Source organism: Pieris rapae, chromosome 14, assembly GCF_905147795.1.
Source record: "Pieris rapae chromosome 14, ilPieRapa1.1, whole genome shotgun sequence".
NCBI classification, from domain to species: domain Eukaryota; kingdom Metazoa; phylum Arthropoda; class Insecta; order Lepidoptera; family Pieridae; genus Pieris; species Pieris rapae.
In genome coordinates, this window is record NC_059522.1 from 3,206,217 (window position 1) to 3,225,801 (window position 19,585).

Genomic DNA, 19,585 nt, shown 5'->3' on the forward strand with positions numbered 1-19,585 from the left:
GATATTGGATTTGTTGTTGAACCATCTATCCGACCTGAATATCATTAGATATTATTAACCAGACCACCATAAAAACAACACGAAATTTACGAAAAATACACTATACGTAATGTATACGTATAAAGTTATTAATAGTAATCGATCAATATGATAAACTATTTGGTCCGGGGATTTTTCATAATGGCCTGTTTATGAGGAAATTTCTTTGCGCTTTACATAATTAATAAGGAGAATAATTCGTCAATTATATGTGTATTTGTTATTTACCTGACACTGTATATATACGAGTTATGACTTATGACGGAGATTCCAATTAAGAATAATTTAAAATGAATTTATTATTTAAAAAAAAACAAGTTTAATACTATATTTATGTTACAACATGCTTACTTATACATTACATATACACCCGTGAATTATTTTCTATTTATATACTTAATATCTATATTTAATAGTTGCAAAATACACTTATTGTACATAAATACATGTATTTTCTTATAATTTTGCCTCCTTTTCTTTTTGAATTTCAGTTTATATAGTTAATAATTTATCTACACCCATTTTAAGGAAAACTTTTTTCCAGTTACATTGTATTAATTTAACTCAGCATTCCTATTACAAACCTAGTTTCAACCGGAAGTTTAAATACAGAATCACTGCTAAATTAAGGTCATTAACTTTTTTCATAAAACTATATTCAACGTGACCGCCGGGGATAAACCTTTTGATGCTGATGACTATATTAAACACATGCCAACCAATACCAGTTTCACAAACATCGCGAAAGACAGTGGCTTGTTGGTAGAGCTAATTTTTTTTAAATAGGAAGCAAATACTTCGTGTGTCAAACGTAGCTGATAATAAAATTATTTTCACGGAAGTGCCTTCAAAAAGACCTTAATATAGGAAGGTCCAATTTTAGTTTAATGTAAGTAGTATATTTGCTTATTTAACGCAATGTTGTTAAGTTTTATATAGTTTTTATTAAATATGGCTTTATTCTTTAAAGCAATATTTCATCATTCATCAATAATATAATTCATTCATCAAAGCCAAGCTTTAAATCAGGAATTTATATTTTGAAACCTTTCGCAACAAGGCAAAATTCACGAACATATCAGGCAAATTTGTCAAAAAGCGTATATCGTACTCTGATGTCGTTGGTTTTAACATTGATATTTTATCAGCTAATTAATTAGAATCGCTATTGAATCAATGAGGCTAGCGCACAGATAGTTTACGCGTAACAGTCGATATTATGATAACCAAAGTTGACACGAGGACGGAGGAGGTATAATTTATTGGTCATGTAATATATAATAAATATATATTTCAGCGCAGTCAGAATCAGTAATGGTGTATATATTTTATTTGGAACTACTGATGTGTACCATTACTTTTGCTAAAAGCGTTCCGGCTGATTTCAAAGGTTAGTTTTTTTTAAACATAATATTTTTAAATATAATATTACATATTAAGGTTTCGAAGTGTACCTATTTCTATAAATAATACTAAAATTTTAATTTTTGGATGTAGTATTTTTGTAGTTTAGGAGTTATAACTTTTTTCTGTTTTTGGTGAATTTTCGCTTTTTAGATAATTGTGGTGTGTATCTTTGAAAATTGTTCTTTTTTTATTAGTTAGCTTTCAAAATGGCTATTTCATAAAAAAAACAAAGAACTTAGGTACAGGTGCAAAATAAAGAAAAACATGAATATTTTATTTTAAAAAAGAATATATAAAACGTATAAATTATATTAAAAACTTCCAGAGTTCCAAAAATAATAACGTAATAAATAAGAAACAAAAAATTATTTGCATTCAATTTATTAAAATAAAATTTTCGAAATTACGGCCATCATGCTCAATAAAAATCCGGCATCGCCTAAAACAGGTAGCTTTAAAGCCTTCAAAAAGCGTGTCTGTCTGAAGCTGTATTGTCCTTTTAGCTTCATTTATTTCTCTTGATTATTTTGTGAACACAATCTATTTATAGTATCCCTAACCAAATAAATGTTTGAGGTATTTGTGTGTGTGCAGTGTTTTGTTTGTTTAATATTGGGCTTAAGTCGACGTCGTTTATGGCGACCTTGGTGTAGGTACTTATTCTATAAAACATATTGATTTCCAAGTCAGAACAATTACTACAAAGTAATATTAATATTCCCAAAAACTTTTTCTATTAAGTTTAATGTAACCTCTTTTCTCTTTAGAGGAACCATTGGAAAATGAGGTGATCACATACGACTTCCCTTTAGTGAGGCGTGGAAAATGGCACGCAAGAAAACCAAAACACATCCTGCCTCTAAATGTACCTGTTCCATATGTTGTAATCCACCACTCCTATTCACCACCCGCCTGCGAAGACGGCATCCGCTGTGCAGAAGCAATGACGTCAATGCAGAATTACCACATGGATGAGCATGGATGGTGGGATATTGGATATAAGTGAGTAGCAATTAGCAAATATACGATTATGTCTTGTACATACGTCACATTATTTATTATAAAACAAAAGGTTTGATACTATAAGCAAGGTGGCAAGGTTCAAGTTCAAGACTAAATTTATTAGGTAACTTATACATGCTAAGTATATTATAGTTACACCCTAGAACTTTTGGTAAGAGTATAGTAAATATATAGTAATATGTTGAGTTTTTTACCTTAACTCTTATTATAATTGTAACTGCACCAAGCAAATTAAGTTTTTATGGTCAGTAAGTAGTAAGTTTACTTGTCAAGGAAAAAAAATATATTTTTCTTTCTTTTCTGACCGTGAATTGTATATAATATAATAGACGTGAGTCTTTACAAATAGATCTAATAATTTAAAAATGACAAAGCCTTACCGAATAAGAAAAGATATTCATTATTCATTTATTTATTCATTTCCTTAACTGATGAAATGATCCTACATAATGAAAAACAGTATTTTAATTCTAAATATAGATATCTAATAGATTTTATGTTTTGTCGCATATATCCAAATATGGTGTTAAATATTTATTTTGGTCTATTAAATGGTTTATTTAATAGGGCTATCGCCAAGGATTGGAGCTCTATTCTAATGCAATAAAACGACGTGAATTGTTCGCGTAATTGTAAAGTATGAGACTTTTTTGACTGTGGATATTGTTTATTTTTTAGTTTTGGTATCGGCGGTGATGGAGCTGCGTACGAAGGTCGAGGTTGGACAGTCCTTGGTGCTCATTCACTGCGCTTCAATAACTACAGTCTTGGAATATGCCTTATTGGGGACTGGAGATGTATGTATTATCTAATTTAAAAAAATATATGCAACATGTAAATACCAATTAACTTTTTTATTTTTCGCTAGGCTTTCGAGATTATTAAAGAAAATTTTTGTTTGAACGTAAAAGCACAATAATGTCGTGCGAAGCCTTACTTCTTCTTAATGAATTTAAATGATTACATCAAATCATTAAAATGTTTATAAATACCATAATCGTACTCTATATCATTAAATATGACTAGTCAATAGCAGCAAATCTTTATTTACATCATTTTATTATATGATGAAACATATTTAAAATTAAAATAAACTTTATAATGAGTATTGAATTAATCATTATTATTGAATCTTACGCTGAATCCTTAACACGAGTACATATACAATCGAACACATACCTACTAGTAATTATAACAATGTTTTGTCGACGCCATTATCTAACTTTTGCTCGAATAGATTATTTAATAACTAGATACAAAACATATTATTATAACAAAAATTTTCCACTACAAGATTGGTATCGTCATTACGTATTATGTAAGCTGGCATTATTGTTATTTGTGACTGATTATAAGAGGTCATCCATACGATGTTTAATAGTATTAGTTTTAAATGAAGAAGTGACAAATATTATTTTAGTACTTAGAAGCCGCTCTGTATACGAAGTAAAAAATCGAACTAAGTATTAATCAACGCAGGCTCTTGACTTAAACAACACATTAATAGCAAAAACTTCTATTTACAGATAAAGTACCGCCAGCGCGGCAAATAGAAACGGCTAAAGAATTAATATCCGCTGGTGTAGACCTCGGATTTATCAAAACAGATTATAAACTGATAGGTCATAGACAAGTGAGGGATACAGAATGTCCTGGCGATGCGCTTTATGAAGAAATAAAACAATGGAAGAATTACTCTCCATTTCCAGCTACATTTATGGATTTGGTGGATGTTGTAGAGATACCAGAGTCTATTAGAGGACAGTGGAATAGGACTTTGAAAAGTTGATAATGACTGAATTTTAAGAATAAGTTAAAGTAGTTTTAAGTGTTATAGAAGTTTAATAAAAAAGTTCCTTAACATTATTTATCTACGTAACAAAATTAATAAATATGATTGTTTTTGTAAAATTATGTTTTTTATTAAATTAATATTTATATAATAATTTCCTATAAGAATCGGTTCCTAAAAACCCTGAACTGTTAAAAACTAAAAAGTTGTGCAAATGTACATTTTTTTTATTTAAAAATACATTTTACAACAACTTTTTTCTGATTTTAATAATGTAGGTAGCTTATTAAATATGAATAGAAAAAGACTAACTGTTTTTGTGTTGTTTTTCAAAATACTGTATAAATTTGTTTCTTACTCTTTATAGTTCATAATTCATTATTAGGTTTTTAACTTGGCGATGTACTCGCATGATACTTTAAGCATTTAATTTTGAAATTAACGAAATAAGGATTATTGTTCAATTCCTTTAATAATATCACGATCTACTCAATACATTTTTTTACTGATTACTAAAACTTTTTTTTTCATAATCAAAATAAGACCGGTAAAATAATACAAGAAGAAGGTTGTTTGCAAACTTATGTTACCTGGCGGTTAATTGTGAGTCGTTCAACTGTCCTTGTTCACAAATCGTAGAACAGGACTCGGCAATAGTACCAAGTGACCGGTCAAAAAAAGACGTAGAAGGGAAACGGTGAACAGAACCAAGAGATGGTGGTTTATGGCGAGACAGGCGTCAAGTATGGACCTGAAGAAGAGCCTAGAAGGAATAGAAGTTCGAGTCAAGTTTGCCTGAAACTGTTCTTCACGGCCTCTGGAGGATTGCAATAAAGTATTGGATTCTGATAAAGCTCTATGTACGGACTTAGTTGTTGTAGAAAATGGCACACAAAATTCACACCGGTACATAACGGAAGTCCTAATTCATTGAACCGACTACGTCAGATAATTAAATTTCCATAAATCAACTGAAATTAATTTAGACCTTAATTTCTAAAATTAGATTCGACTAATTTGCCGGAAAGTAGGTTTGATAATCATGGTTAGCCATGCATTTTCGTATTCTGTGTTTTTTTTTTAAATAATTGTTTGCAATTTATATTAAGAACAATAAATCTGAATAGTTTTGATAAAGAACATAAAATAAAACTCCAATGTACTCAAGCATTATATAATTCAATAATTTTTGATAATGCTAGTAATAGAAATCTAATCATAGGATGGCATTTTCTATAATAAAGTTAAAAATCCCGTCTACTCTATTTATAAATATACAATGTTTTTACTTAAATGCTAAATACATGCCATATGGCATTTAACAATTGAAGTTTATTATTTCTTTTATTTACATGAAAAGTTCATATTTTTTCGCCATTCATATTAAATTCATTTCAGCCGTGTACTATAAATGCCCATTTCATAATATAAAGGAGATGAGATATCTAAATTGTTACGATCTTTGTAAAAAAGGTTGGCAGTTATCAGAAGATTAATGAACCTTCTTATTCATGAATTGTGACATCTACATAATGTTTATTAAATTTGTGTTAACTATCAAGTTCATTAATAAAATGGTCAAATAACTTCACAGGAGTTCTTATAAAGATAGTCGAAATAAAAAAGCTCCACCGAATATAATGTTGCAGCATGCCTCTCGAAGCAGGAATTATGACGGCGTTAATATTAGGAAGCAATGAAATTGTTGAATTTTTTACTTATTTCAAAGATCCTTTAGTATCATGTTAATATATAATATTTTGACTGTGCGTTTTAAAACGTTTCTCTTAGGATTCGCATATGCTTATATGATATGACTTATAAATATGATATAGTGTCAATGATTTATCTGATCTTGTGACCGTGTTCTATTTTAGTCACCTAAACTTTACTCGTTGTAAACAGGTTTACTACCAGATCAGATAGGCGTGTGACGCTACGGCAAGACGACAAAATATATTCCTGTTGCCCTATTCATACCAGGAGGTATATAATAGGTAACAATTTATATGTGTAGTTCTTACATAATTGCTGCCAACAATGTGTACATAATTTTACTTTATTTTGCACACTTATACATTTAAAAAGCCAATTAATATCGCTGTGAATATGACATGACCCTAATATAAATATAAAAAATATTTTTTTTGTATGACAGCTGTGAACTAAAAAAAACCGAATAAAGAAAAGCTACTCATGAAATGTAATCAACTGCAACGAATCAATTGACACTTGAAATTACTTAGTAGGTGAGAATTCAGTAGGCTCCAGGATGCGGCAATGCATTTCCCGAATGAGTGGGACCGTGTACGCGACGCATTCGTCCCAACCCGGATTACGCCACGTACTCTCGCGAGTTTCACGTCGAGCTTGAAGGTCCTTGTAACCTTAAATATAAAGGGGGGGGGGGGGGAGTTAATCACCGTTACTTCGTTTTGATTGAACGAGACTACAACAAGTTTAGTAAGTTACATTTCTATAATCAAAACTTATTGAAAAATAAAAAGTGAAATTCCGTGAACAACCTCAATTTGATTCTTACATAACTCTGAAGCCAAATTGTGAAAACCCATTTTAAATTGTTTGAGGGATAATAGCAATCTATCATATCCGGCTCCTGTCATAGAAACAATTAAGTAGCGGCAGTAGGTTGACTTACACCAAATATGATGTACGTTGTAAAGACGCCCAATCTGCGAGAAGTATCCAGCGAAGGCTTCGTTCTTAGCGCGGCGGTAGGTCAAACCGCGAGCCCAGTTGTTGCCCCACTCTATCATAGTTCCTGGCTTCAAGCTGGAATTATTTGAATACTCTTTGATATTCAGTTTTAATATAAGATTGTTGGATAATATGTTTAGAGTGATAACTGACCTTAATTTTAGACAGAATTCAGGTTCATATAATTTTTTTAGGGAAAAAAGATATTTGTCTTACCTATCTTTTTTAAACTAACAAAAAAGTTTTTTAACTTTAAACTACAACATTCAAGTTCAAGAATTTATTTTATTTTTTTAGTGTCTGTTGTGATGGAATTTAAGAAAAAGTATAACCTTGGTTTATGATAATTATCACTTTATATGTTTTAAATGTGTTTTATAACTTATTTCTACTTGTGCCACTTGAGATTTGTATGATACAAAATTTATAATATGATATTTCTTAAAAAAAATAGGTAGAAGTGAAATTTATTATTAAAGAGAATTGTACCTATAGGATCGAATTTCATAGATATTACTGGGTGCACGGGGCTCGCCCGAGGGCCAGAAACTGAAGGCGAGCAAATATTGCAGGTGACGAGACCTCACGAAGTTACCGCGCTCCTTCTCTAGTGCCCGATATTCCTATTAAAGTATATTCAAAACATTATTTATTTAGCCTGCTTATATCATCACATGATATTAAAAAGTTCAACAGAAAAACATATTTTAAATGCTGTACAGCAGATATTTTTAAAGTACTTACAGGATTTTCCTTAAACAATATTTTGGCCTTGTCAATCTTTTCGAAGCCACCAACATACCGCCATAAGTGTAAAGCTTGATCCATGTCTCCCACAGACACTGTCCATGATCCTACTAGTTCACAGCCTAGGTCTGCCTTACGGGATTCTACAAATGCCACAGAAGTGGCACTATGGGACAAGTAGATGTGAAATTAGCAAATTGCACAAAGGGAATGTGTTATGTATGTGCACACACCTGGTTTTTAGAAATTATTGTCACTAAACCTACCAAGGTTTCTATTCTGCTACTTTTTCTAAGCAAAAGTTGATCACTATGATAAATAAATTAAAATGTTCTATTTTTGAGTCGCAACTCCCTAAGAGATGTGAAAAACAGTCTGTAGTGTTGATATATATTTTCCTTTTAAAAAATGATATAGTTGTTTTTCTATATTTTAAATAAATAATACACCAACACATTTTTGCTAAAATATTTTGTTCAATTCTTGTTATATTTAAAACTATTCAATGACCAATCAACAAATATTTTGAAACAAATATGATCTGTTTCAAGGTTTCAAGATAATAGAGATTAACTATAACTACTAAGTTCACATAATTTAAATGCATATTCTATTTTAAGAATGTTGCATAATAGTCCATTTAGTAATTCTTCAATTGAAGATTCTATAGTTTGAATTCTGTCAGATGGGCACTTACTAGTTTTTCAAATATTTATCAACTGAGTCCGGCCTAATGTTGTGCGTATGTAACGCATATACAATCTCCTTGTCGCTAAGCATACGACTGTGAGATTCTTTTGTCGGTTCGATTTTTCGCACCAGAAGTTTCGATAGCCATCCATCATCAGCGTTTAAACAAGAACTTGTCGTAGCGATAAACCTAAAAGAATAAAACAGTTCATGATATTCATTACAAGAACGATAATAATCTATAGCAGGGACTTAGTGCTAGGTTCATCGCACTCTTCCACTGATAAAAACATTCGAAATTCAAAAAGAAATAGAAATACCTTGCATTTTTGGGAACAGCTGAACTCAACGCTGTAATTTTATTTAAAGTGTTCATGATTATGTATTAGATCATTAATAATCAATTTTTTAAATCAAAATATCACGACACCTTAAAAGTTCGACAACTTGTTATCTGTTCAATAAAAATAAAACATTTGAAGGTTATCTAATAACTTGAAAATAGACCGATTATTCTTCGTTTTGGAAATACAGCGCCACCTACTGAAAGTGACCTTAACTACTACTAAATGTCAAACTTTTGCGTCAAGTCTATTTGATTTTTTGATGACATGTGAGACTTCTTTGACTTTATGAGCGGGTACGAAATACATAGTAGATTTTATTTTAAATAATACTTATAACAAAATTTTAATAATGTAATAAGCAGCAATTAAACTTTTGTTTAGCTTCACACTACGAGCAAGTGTAGAAAACGCAAATAGAAAGATCCATCCTTGGACGAACAGCCAAACTCTCGAGATTAATTTATCATAGCAAATTATTTCTTTTCTAATTATGTTCTGTCAAAATTGTGCAAAATATTATACATATCGTTGCCTGTAGGTGTCGCTACCCACATTATTTGGCTACAATCATTGCGATGAAGTCATACTTTGTGACGTGTCGGCCGCTGGGGATTTACAACTTCTCGACCTTACTTTAGTCACTGGGGGCTTCGATACGGCCAGTCAGTAATTAGGGTGGTCAAAGATCCTCCATTTACTTTGGTAGACCATCTTTCTTCCACAAATGTTTCAATAAAATCTTGAATGCTTATTCGGAGTGAGAGAGATTCGGAGAGAAGCTGTCCCAAACCTCTAACCTATCTTTCATCATTTCCCTGCTGATGATTATTGAATGCGTCAAAAGTCTTTATTTTTTAAGGTGAATATGATGTTAACTGCAGCCTTTCAGAATTGCCACTCTTTTCGAAGAGATATTTAGGTGTCACCTCTCTTTCTCACTATGCACTGCCAAACTAATTTTTTATTTAATTTAATTAGTGATTATTTTATTTATTGTTTATACTTGCTTGCTTGCTGACCTTTAAATCGTACGGTGAAATAACCGCAACGTTTTCCTTGAAATGCTGGTCACGCTGTATTGGTGTACTGTTTTAACAATTATTACTAGAACATAGCCGCCCATTCATACGTAATGAATCTAAAAATTATATAGAGTACACGTGAAAACTTTGTCTTAAATTTATTTCCTCTATGTTAATAGGGCTAAAAGGAATATTCATTAGCGTTTAATGGATTATATAAATCTGTTATGTATAATGGATTTGCAAATTAGTTAGGTTGTTACTGGCAACATTATACAGTTGTCATTTGTTGATTTATTTGTCGATACTTTTAATTTTATTTATCTGAAAATAAATAGGATTATTTTTTAGATTAAGAGAGTTATTTGAACAAATAAAATAGGTACTACAGGTGCAAATGGGTAAGTTATATGGATATGTTAATATAAAAATTAGCATTTAGTGGGCGTAGATATCAGCTTGATTGCTAGTAATTAAATCTGATTATACTGGGTTTTTCAGCATCAAGTGAAGTTACAAAACTTCAGCAGCATCTAGCACTGCTTAAGGAGGAATATGGAAAGTTGCAAAGTCATTGTGCTGAAGTGGAAAGGAAGTACACGCTGGCGGCAGCTTCCGCCGGTGATTTAAGTAAAACCAGCTTTGTAGCAAGACTGCTTATGACTGTATCGTCGTTATATGGAAGAGAGACATATTCTGATATTTCTATTAAACTCCAAAGTAAGTCAATGCCAGGACATAAATTTGTTCTGAATGCACGGTCAGATGATTGGAATGAAGATGCCTTAAAAAATCATACAGAACTTGGTAAGCTTCTATATATTCTGTTCTACAATAATTACATATTGAAAGGAGAACAAAAGTATTCATAATTAAATTAATGAAGGTGACACAAATGTAAACAGAATAACTCATTTTACACTATTGGCAAAACCTGACTGTATTTGCTGTAGATTGAGTTATACCTCCTGCATCTTTTGGTGATTTAAAATGACTGTGAAACCGCAACTGTAAATAACTTTTGTTCTCTTTCTAAATAAATTGTTGTACAAATTCTTTCAAATGATATCTTGCAAACATAAAGGTTGTTCAATAGATTATATTTATGTTTCAGACTGGTCATCTTTGCCAGATGATGTTGGTTCTGCTCTTCTTAAATGGTTATATACAGACCTAGTTGATCTCTCTAGAGGAGAATTATTTGCCCTTCAGTTGATGAAATCAGCAGCAAGCTTTAAATTGTATGGTCTTGTTGGAAAGTGTGAACAGGCATTAATTGCATCTGTTGGTGTAAGGTAAATTCAAATATCACAATGGTTTTAATTAATATATACTTATAATTAAATTATTGCCAAATTCATTATTAATTTTTTGTTTAATTATCACACATATTCATTGGGTATGTGTTTTAAAGCTGTATATAACTATATTATTATATAACTATAGCTTTAAGAGAAGTGATCAGCCTTTTATTTTGAACACCAATAGTTATAGTTATTCTATAAATCTGTCCTGAAGTTTTGTGCTCTAGTAACTAAGCAAAGAAATTAAAACCACCTTCCTATTAATACTGCAGTTTAAAGCATACATAACACTTAATGAAATCCCCCTCAATTCAAGGAGCCAGATGTATTTATTTATATTTTTTATTATTACTATAATAGTTTTTATGAAGACTGTAAAGCTCTGTGTTACATTCTATGCATTTAAAATTATAATAATTATTATTATTTTTGGCTTAAAATACTTGTTTATAAGCATATGCCCTTTTTTTTTTAGAACCTGCGTGAAATTTTATTCAGCTGCAGATGAAATTGGAGCAACAGCCCTTAAAGAGCACTGCTCGGGCCTTATTTCTGCACATTGGGATGACCTCACAGGTACTTCTTTCTCAGAAATAACATGGCCTTGAAATAATTTATGGAATCTCATTATAAAATTTATATTCATTTCACATATTATACTCTTATTTATGTATGCAAAAGATTCAAATATTTTAAGGGTGTCTTAATTTGAAAAAAACAATGGGTTTGTAACATTTGTAAATTTTGCTAAGTGACAATAGAATGATAAGGACATTGATTGTACTGTGTAACTTCCAATAACGATAGTACAGCCGATAATTTTTCAGCCTTATATATAGATATATTATATATATATATATATTATATATCAACAACCTCTTTAGGTCTTGGCCTCAGATTTCTGAATCTATTCCATGATTCATTTTTAAATCTAATAGGCAAGTAGGTGATCAGCCTCCAGTGCCTGACACACGTCATCGACTTTTTGGGTGTAACACATGTCGGTTTCCTCACGATGTTTTCCTTAACCGTTCGAGCAAATGTTAAATGCGCACATAGAAAGTCCATTGGTGCACAGCCGGGAAACGAAATCGAACCACAGGTATGAGAGACGCACGCTGAAGCCACTAGGCCAACACTGCTCTAATACTAAAGTTATTCTTAATTAATCTCCTATATTTTTCGTTGAAAACATGGCAGTACATTTTGCGTAATTAATTGCAATAAATATTCTGGCACATTGCACGGTTTCGATGGCTGGCCATGCGTCATACTCGTGAACGGGTGCTACTTGTGGTGACTGGTCGTACTTGAATTCGTGTATGTGGAGATATTAGTTGTTTATACTACGTATTTGCGTGTTGTTCTCACGAGTATGTAAGTACGTGCTCCTATTTCACCATGCCTCCTGCTGATAGAGGACGAATCTTTGTTTTTAATTTAATTTATTATTCTTTATTACTCAATATGTCATATGCAACATGGTGTAATGGTTGCAGCTCCTTGCAAACATTGTGTAAAAAAAATTGCCGCTTAAAAAGAGTGGCGGAGAGTTTATTGCCACTTCTTCTCTTCCGTTCTACGCCCTTGATTTGAGAACTGGCGTTAAATGTAAAATTTGATTCATTTAATATTTCTTTTTTTTTGACGTTCATAAGTGTACATTATATATTATAGGACCTGGATGACCGAGCTTAGCTCGGTATTTTTTTTGATAAATCGTGTTTTTTGGAAATTTTATTTAAGTACGAATTACATAATAATAAAATTATGAAATATGAAAATAATTATCTAATAAAGATAATTATATTCATACTTAAGTTTTTATTTGACTGACATCTTTAAACGAGCAATTCTATGTTTAAGTTGATAAAACACAAATAAAATGACATTTTCTAGAAATGATTCCCCGCCCCCGAAACCCTCTGTATACTAAATTTCATGAAAATCGTTGGAGCCGATTCCGAGATTCCAATTATATATATATATAAGAATTGCTCGTTTAATGATATAAGATACACCTATATGAATAAATGAATTTTGACTTTGACTTGACTTAGATACTCACATACCGTTTTGTTTTAGGCGAAGACTTTGCACACATGTCGTCAGCCCTCCTCTACCGTATGTTAAAGAGTAAAACACCACAACCATTGCATGGCGCTGTTCGGTTGTTAAGGGAAGATGTTGTATTCTTGTGCCTCGTGGAAAATCACGCAAATGTAAGTAGATATATATATACTATAAGCAATATGTTTACTTTATTGTTATAGAGACTCGGAAAGTAAGAATGCACCTTTTAGGTGACTGAAGTTTTATGAAATTGTACTTTTTACGATACTGATGAATTTATACTACTTTTGTCTTTTTTTATGGAACAGGGGGCAGGAAGCTCACCTGTTGTTAAGTGATACCGCCGCCCATGGACACTCTCAATGCCAGAGGGCTTGCGAGTGCGTTGCCGGCTGTTTAAGAATTTGTACGCTCTTTTCTTAAAGGACCCTAAGTCAAATTGGTTCGGAAATACTTCAGTGGGCAGCTGGTTCCACAAATGGTGGTGCGCGGCAAAAAACTGCCTTGAAAAACGCGCAGTTGTGGAACGGTGTTTGTTCCAGAAATATTTAGATGTTTCAATCACTAAATTGACATTTTTTTTATATATAACTAGCAGACTCGGCCAAGCGTTGCTGTGGCTAAGGTTTTTGTTATATTACATAGTAGTAAATTAATCAAGGGAAACCGTAGGAGAACTTATGTGAAACGTTGGTACCACGACACGGACCTACACTAAACTACCTTTAACTCAGCGCCATCTGTTAGAATTGTATCAAATAATAAACAAATGTTAATGTTATCGTAATTTTAGTAAGGATGCCTATTTTTTTGAAAATGAAATATAGCCTATGTCACTCAGGAATGATGTAGCTTTCCAACAGTGAAAGAATTTTTCAAATCTGCCAAGTAGTTTCGGAGCCTATTCAATTCATACAAACAAACAAAAAATCAAACCTTTCCTCTTTATAATATTAGTATAGACAAATCCTTTAATCATGGGCTATCTTTTAATTGTAAATTAAGGAAGAAAAAGACAAAACTTAATACCATACAAAAATATTTTTTTATATTCTATAATATACGTAATATATACAAAAATATTAAAACCGAGATTATAAAATTATTATAGTATAAGTTGGAATGATTTTTACAATCAGAGTAAAATCCTTATATTTCTACTACACATTTAATAAGCGTAATGTTGATATCGTTATGGCAGTATATATTAAGTTTTCTATCTGTTATGACTAGTTATTTTTCGACGACAAGGTAAAACAGATAATCGAATTTTAATAAGATGTATTGATTATTTTACATTCGGTTCGATTTACTATGTATGAAATTGTGCGTTAACCATTCATAAATTTATGTGACATAAAAACTTTAAGGTCAATACAAGAAGCTTTGAAGAAAGCTATATGACTAATTAAGACTAGCTTATTAAGGAAAAAATTGGTAGTAAAATAATAAATCCTATTTGATTCCTAAACGAGTTATTACATAGGTTCCCGCGACAGTAACAGTTAACAGTCTTCGTTGGTCTGTCAATGTTATTCGGGTCTTCGGCACAACCTTCTGCATAGACGTCGTATATAGTGTCCCTAGGTCTCCATTTTCCGTTGACTTTCTCCTGATCGCCACTCAGAGTTTGTGCAGCACAACCCCTTGTTACGGATCTGGTTGGCACTGAAAAAACAAATACCCATTATATAAATAAACAAAATTAACTTCCTAAATTATGGAATCACGTTTTGACCAAGGCTATTTCTATTACGTTTTATACATATACGTCGCCTTTGTTTAGTGATTAATGGTTGGTGTGATCGATTGCTAAGGTAAAATTTTTTTCGGTTTGTTTGATATAGCCTGCCTCCTATACAAGTACTATATTTATTATTGTATGTATAAACGATGAAACTGTAGAAAATAGGTTTTAATAGAAATTAATATCTATTATGTATATTTCATTAAATTACCCAAAACATTCAAATTAATTACTGCGACCCCACCCATGCCGTCACCGCCATAAAATATTAAATAGCCACCAGGCCTAGCCAGTCTGGAGAATTGAGCTTCTTTAATATTTTTATTCAATGTAAGTATTAAGCTAAATAGAAACCACTCTGAAAGAACTCACTGTCTATATGTAATTAAACGTTAAGAACGTTTTAATTGCATCGTGCATTGCACAAACAGGAAATTATTCAATTCATGATATTTACTAACAGTGACTAACTAAAACCATACCTAAAACCCACTTACATACAATAAAGCTAATTTTACGTGAAAACTGGAAACGGAAAAAAATATAGTATTCATCTTAAAGCAAACGTTTTGAATCAAATCCATTATAACTTACTTTTCAAGAGATTTTTGGACAAACATAAATTGCAAATATATGCCATTATGTGCCTGCCCCTTACATGTATGTTTTATGCAACACACCAGACAAGGCAATCATGACTAAATCAGTGTTATATCGTGCTATGTTTCATTTAAAAAGTAGGCTATTTCGCTAAACTGGAATGTAAAACATATGTGAGAGAAACTCGATACAGATTTGTACCAGATGACTATATGAAGTGCTTTCGAGTAGCGATTTAATGAAATATGCTAATTATGCCTTAAGTATGTCATCTGTCGCGACTTTGTTTCAGTATGAAATTAGTTGACCTATTTCTTTATATATTTTCTAACAGAAGCCGCTTGTATTTCTTTGTATAGCAAATTAAGTATAAAGCGATGTCTGGTAGGTGTTAAATTTCATTGCTTTTAGCGTATTCGGGAGTAAGTTGTTTAAAGGTTTTCGGGAAGTTTGTTTTTTGCTGTGATCACTTGGTCTAGTGGTTTCAGCGTGGTACTCTCATTCCTAAATTCCTGCACTGGATTTTCTGCCTATGTGCGGATTTAAATCTCACTTGTACGGCGAAGGCAAACATCGTGAGGAAACCGGCATTAGACCCAAAAAGTTGCGTCTCTCAGCCTTCATGGAAGGCTACCTGGCACGAAGGCAAGAAGCAGATACAGAAATCTGTGGCTCAGACCCAAAAGATAGTAAGTAGCACGTATAAGTACCGCCAGTGCTTTTTTTTATTAAACATTAAACCTGGCATTGCAGTGTCATATTTATGGCGCGATTGGTCGTCTACGCTTTTGTCCATTTATGAAATGTTTTGATCTTAGTCTGCCTTCTATATAAGGGAATTAAAAGTAGGAAAATGCTTAAAGTGTGTGGCAAAAGATTACATATAAGGCCTTATATATTATGAAGCAATGTATTTTGACACACTTCCAATAAGATTAAAATATGCAACTTTTAATACATTATATTATTTTTTGTGTGTTTTTGCTAAATACTACAGTAACTAAGAATTGAAGCGTTATATTTTATAAACATAACTTAGAAATTGAAACGGGCCAAATTAATGTGTTTTAACAAAATCCTCCATCAAGGTTTTTAGGTTTATCAAATCTATGTTACGGTTTGAATTTAGAATTTCATTGAGTGTATTAGAACATAATCTTTTTTAAGATGGGACAGTCTTTTGTTTATTCTCTATGCTTCGTCAAATTTAATATTTCTAATACCTACTTCCGTTTCCTAAGTCTAATGAGGTCTCTCGTTTAAAGCACATGTTAGAATGTTCACATTCACGTAGGAACTGATCACCATAGTCGAAATTCTCGCATAACTTGATTCCTTCATAGGTTTCTTCAGGAGCACATACGTAACATTGCATTGCTGACGACACTGAAAAAAAAATCTTTTGAAATTCTATATTACTTTCTTTATACTTATCTTACTTGACCTAGATTAAATACATGTTTTTAGGCACTTAAATTAACTAACTATATACAGTATACCAGAAGTACCAGGTATTGCTGTATTCGATTATAAGCAAACTAATTTAAAAAATCAGATTATATGTTATAGACGGGTATAGATACATATACGGTACATAAATAAATAAAAAATTACATACATCCTACGAAAGATATTAATAATGCTGGAACAAGGAAATTAGATGTATTTACAATTATATGTATCTGTAAAACCCCAAAGGTTAAAGGATATTAAGTTAATATATAGAATAATTAATTTAAAGGAATTAATACTTATCAAAATACCAAATTGTTATGTTCAATCGCATAACACTAATCATGATAGTGTGTAAAACATTAGTTAATTATATGAAATTGTATTATGATGACGGATGCGTATTGAATATTTTTCGATTTTTTGAAATTTTCTTGACTTAACTTGAAGAGTACTATTGGGATTTAATTATTAATAACTAACTCAATCACAACACACGAAGCCAAAAGTTATCTGCTGAAAATGGAAATTTTCTAAAGTTGTACGAAGCCAATTATCCCACGAAAATCAGATAATTTCTTAAAAAAGATCTTTTCAAACAAGTTTGGCGTTCCTAGACTTAGACCAGATGTTGATGTTTATAAACGGTTAATCTATGCCACGAAAGTATTGGAAGCCGGTTCGATAACCGGCTAATGTATTCTTTTTCCATTATAAAATGACTGTAAGTGATTACCAATGCTTAAATTAAATGCATGACACCACTTGGTTACAGCTAATATGTTGGTATGTACATAATATTGTATTTGTAAAATTCAATAATATCTAGAAAGATTTAATTGGGTCTATTGGCGTGGCAACGACGACGCATCCTCTTGGCGTGCTTGGTTAACATGGGCCTCGTTACCCCTTAAAAAAAATTTTTTTTTTTGACGTATGGAATTCTGATTAAAAAAAATTGGTAAGATATTCTTCTATATGACATGGCTCAAAGAAATAAAATATAATGCACATAAATATATTTCATGTGCATATGTTTATGAAGATATATAAAGATAAGATTGAGATAATCTTACTTCAAAGATAATTTAGTATCGCACATGAAGATTCGTAAATTCCTGAATGTCCTAGCCCCCGTCATAATTTATTTTGCAATTAAAATGTCGTTTAGTTAATTGTTTTATTGTCTGGCTTACATTTTTGGAAACTATGTATGATGTCTGAGACACCCAATTCAATTTATTAATGTAGAATCGTATTTATTTGGCAGTAGTATTATTCGTCATCAAATATATGTGATACTGTATTATTAATAATGTAAGAATTACAATAATAAAACAATTCTAAAGCGCGTGTGTTTATAAATATTAACGGGCTCGAAGCGTCCTACGCTTTGTATCAATAGAAATATAACCACTGCTTATTTAGTGACTTGATTCTATAGTCTAGGTTTTGATTCTGGTTAAAACAATAAAAGTAAAGTAAGTTAAGGCACAGTGTTATGAAAAGCGTGACTAATTAATAATTAATTGAAAGTATTTGAAAATGTCAATGTAGTTCAATAAGGCACATAATATTCACATACATCAATAATATCTCTTCCCGAGGATGATTGATTTCAAATTTGGTTATGTAAATTACATGCTAATATATTAAACAAGGTCAGTATGATAATAAAATATAGGAAGTCAGATTCAATTTATTTTGTATTCTGGTCACAATTATATGTATTTTTCTAACACGTCTAAAACGTCAGCCGGAACTGTAAAAAAAACTCACTCTTCCAATAAAATGTGAACACCAAATAATACAACTTTAACTCCATTATACACTCAATACACTAACTCTTCAGTCAATTATAAAAGTACGTTTATGCACTGGCATACGCGTTCGCGCGCGCCGTGCTAATGGGTCCATGTGGTTTGGAAACACAAGAATCTCTGAATCATCACAGGAAAGAAACCCTGGTGCGGTGCTTGTCTAAGGTTCTATTCACGTGAATCATCCGATCGATTCTGGCGCCGGCGCTTTACTAAACTTTTGACGGTCGAAAATGAATGTCGTTGCTTGCTTGTTTTGTTTTTTATCGTGGTATACGTCATCGTGATAATAGTGCGCAGTGATAATTGTCGAATTATTTTATATGTAACTATTGCTTCGCTGACTGCACTGAATAAATCTGGCTTTTTGTTTAATTATTACCAAAGTTGATTTATTATTTATCCATTGCAAAATAATTTTTCTTATTTAAAAAATTACAATAAATTAATGTATATATATATTTTACTGTTATTGTATGTAAAATGCTTGGCTTTAAAAGATGGCCATTTAGTGCACTTAGGTCAAAAATCGCTCCCAATTACGCTGAAATTAACAAATACTAAATTTTGAGCAATTACAGTAATTAGAAGTATAATAAACTGTTGTAGATAACTAGCAATTACTGAAAGGGTTAAATTTAATTTAATCATTATTAATAGTTTTGTAAAAGTATATATTAGCTAAGATTTTTATAACGGTCTTTCTCTCTTCGGTATTAAATCAACAACACACAGTTTATTATCTTACATTATAACAAGAGTGTACAGTTTATTAAAAGTCAGCAACGCACTTGCGAGCCTTTT

The 19,585-nt window shown here is 31.5% G+C and overlaps 4 protein-coding genes across 6 annotated transcripts in view; 2 read left to right on the top strand and 2 right to left on the bottom strand.

Annotated features, from left to right (window-relative positions):
• The first annotated feature begins 765 nt into the window (after nucleotides 1–765).
• LOC111004332 (peptidoglycan-recognition protein LB) lies at nucleotides 766–4,380 on the top strand. Of its 3 annotated transcripts, none has more exons than XM_022275328.2 (5): nucleotides 766–928; nucleotides 1,337–1,429; nucleotides 2,214–2,448; nucleotides 3,148–3,266; nucleotides 3,996–4,380. In XM_022275328.2, exons 2-5 carry the CDS (start codon nucleotides 1,354–1,356, stop codon nucleotides 4,256–4,258), a joined length of 693 nt encoding a protein of 230 aa, XP_022131020.2. In that variant the 5' UTR covers nucleotides 766–928; nucleotides 1,337–1,353; the 3' UTR covers nucleotides 4,259–4,380. The 3 variants fall into 3 exon arrangements, with proteins under 3 accessions (XP_022131020.2, XP_022131022.2, XP_022131021.2); XM_022275330.2 differs by having other exon boundaries at nucleotides 1,342–1,429; XM_022275329.2 differs by lacking the exon at nucleotides 766–928 and having other exon boundaries at nucleotides 1,201–1,429.
• A 1,041-nt stretch (nucleotides 4,381–5,421) lies between these two features.
• Nucleotides 5,422–8,933, bottom strand: LOC111004331 (protein NipSnap). The gene is made up of 6 exons (XM_022275326.2): nucleotides 8,737–8,933; nucleotides 8,424–8,606; nucleotides 7,724–7,892; nucleotides 7,469–7,602; nucleotides 6,921–7,054; nucleotides 5,422–6,648 (listed from the first exon to the last, which is right to left on the bottom strand). Exons 1-6 carry the CDS (start codon nucleotides 8,790–8,792, stop codon nucleotides 6,500–6,502), a joined length of 825 nt encoding a protein of 274 aa, XP_022131018.1. The 5' UTR covers nucleotides 8,793–8,933; the 3' UTR covers nucleotides 5,422–6,499.
• A 1,118-nt stretch (nucleotides 8,934–10,051) lies between these two features.
• LOC111004379 (rabankyrin-5) overlaps nucleotides 10,052–19,585 on the top strand; it is a 38,689-nt gene continuing 29,155 nt past the window's right edge. The window contains exons 1-5 of the mRNA XM_045631151.1: nucleotides 10,052–10,186; nucleotides 10,287–10,592; nucleotides 10,900–11,080; nucleotides 11,565–11,665; nucleotides 13,175–13,311. Coding sequence (XP_045487107.1) covers nucleotides 10,183–10,186; nucleotides 10,287–10,592; nucleotides 10,900–11,080; nucleotides 11,565–11,665; nucleotides 13,175–13,311 — 729 coding nt within the window. The 5' untranslated portion in view covers nucleotides 10,052–10,182. The remainder of the gene's footprint in view (nucleotides 10,187–10,286; nucleotides 10,593–10,899; nucleotides 11,081–11,564; nucleotides 11,666–13,174; nucleotides 13,312–19,585) is intronic.
• Nucleotides 14,189–19,018, bottom strand: LOC111004381. The gene is made up of 3 exons (XM_022275390.2): nucleotides 18,741–19,018; nucleotides 16,737–16,895; nucleotides 14,189–14,830 (listed from the first exon to the last, which is right to left on the bottom strand). Exons 1-3 carry the CDS (start codon nucleotides 18,784–18,786, stop codon nucleotides 14,577–14,579), a joined length of 459 nt encoding a protein of 152 aa, XP_022131082.2. The 5' UTR covers nucleotides 18,787–19,018; the 3' UTR covers nucleotides 14,189–14,576.

What these genes read in the sequence shown, in the direction of transcription:
- LOC111004331 (XM_022275326.2), bottom strand. Translation starts at nt 8,792, where the DNA reads ATGAACACTTTAAATAAAATTACAGCGTTGAGTTCAGCTGTTCCCAAA. An exon ending in GATAAATATTTGAAAAACTA is followed by an intron (nt 7,893 to 8,423) that starts GTAAGTGCCCAT and finishes CTTGTCCCATAG; the next exon opens with TGCCACTTCTGTGGCATTTG. An exon ending in TATTGTTTAAGGAAAATCCT is followed by an intron (nt 7,603 to 7,723) that starts GTAAGTACTTTA and finishes ATACTTTAATAG; the next exon opens with GAATATCGGGCACTAGAGAA.
- LOC111004381 (XM_022275390.2), bottom strand. Translation starts at nt 18,786, where the DNA reads ATGGAGTTAAAGTTGTATTATTTGGTGTTCACATTTTATTGGAAGA. An exon ending in GTTCACATTTTATTGGAAGA is followed by an intron (nt 16,896 to 18,740) that starts GTGAGTTTTTTT and finishes TTTTTTTTTCAG; the next exon opens with TGTCGTCAGCAATGCAATGT. An exon ending in ATTAGACTTAGGAAACGGAA is followed by an intron (nt 14,831 to 16,736) that starts GTAGGTATTAGA and finishes TTGTTTTTTCAG; the next exon opens with TGCCAACCAGATCCGTAACA.
- LOC111004332 (XM_022275328.2), top strand. Translation starts at nt 1,354, where the DNA reads ATGGTGTATATATTTTATTTGGAACTACTGATGTGTACCATTACTTTT. An exon ending in CGTTCCGGCTGATTTCAAAG is followed by an intron (nt 1,430 to 2,213) that starts GTTAGTTTTTTT and finishes TTTTCTCTTTAG; the next exon opens with AGGAACCATTGGAAAATGAG. An exon ending in CCTTATTGGGGACTGGAGAT is followed by an intron (nt 3,267 to 3,995) that starts GTATGTATTATC and finishes TTCTATTTACAG; the next exon opens with ATAAAGTACCGCCAGCGCGG.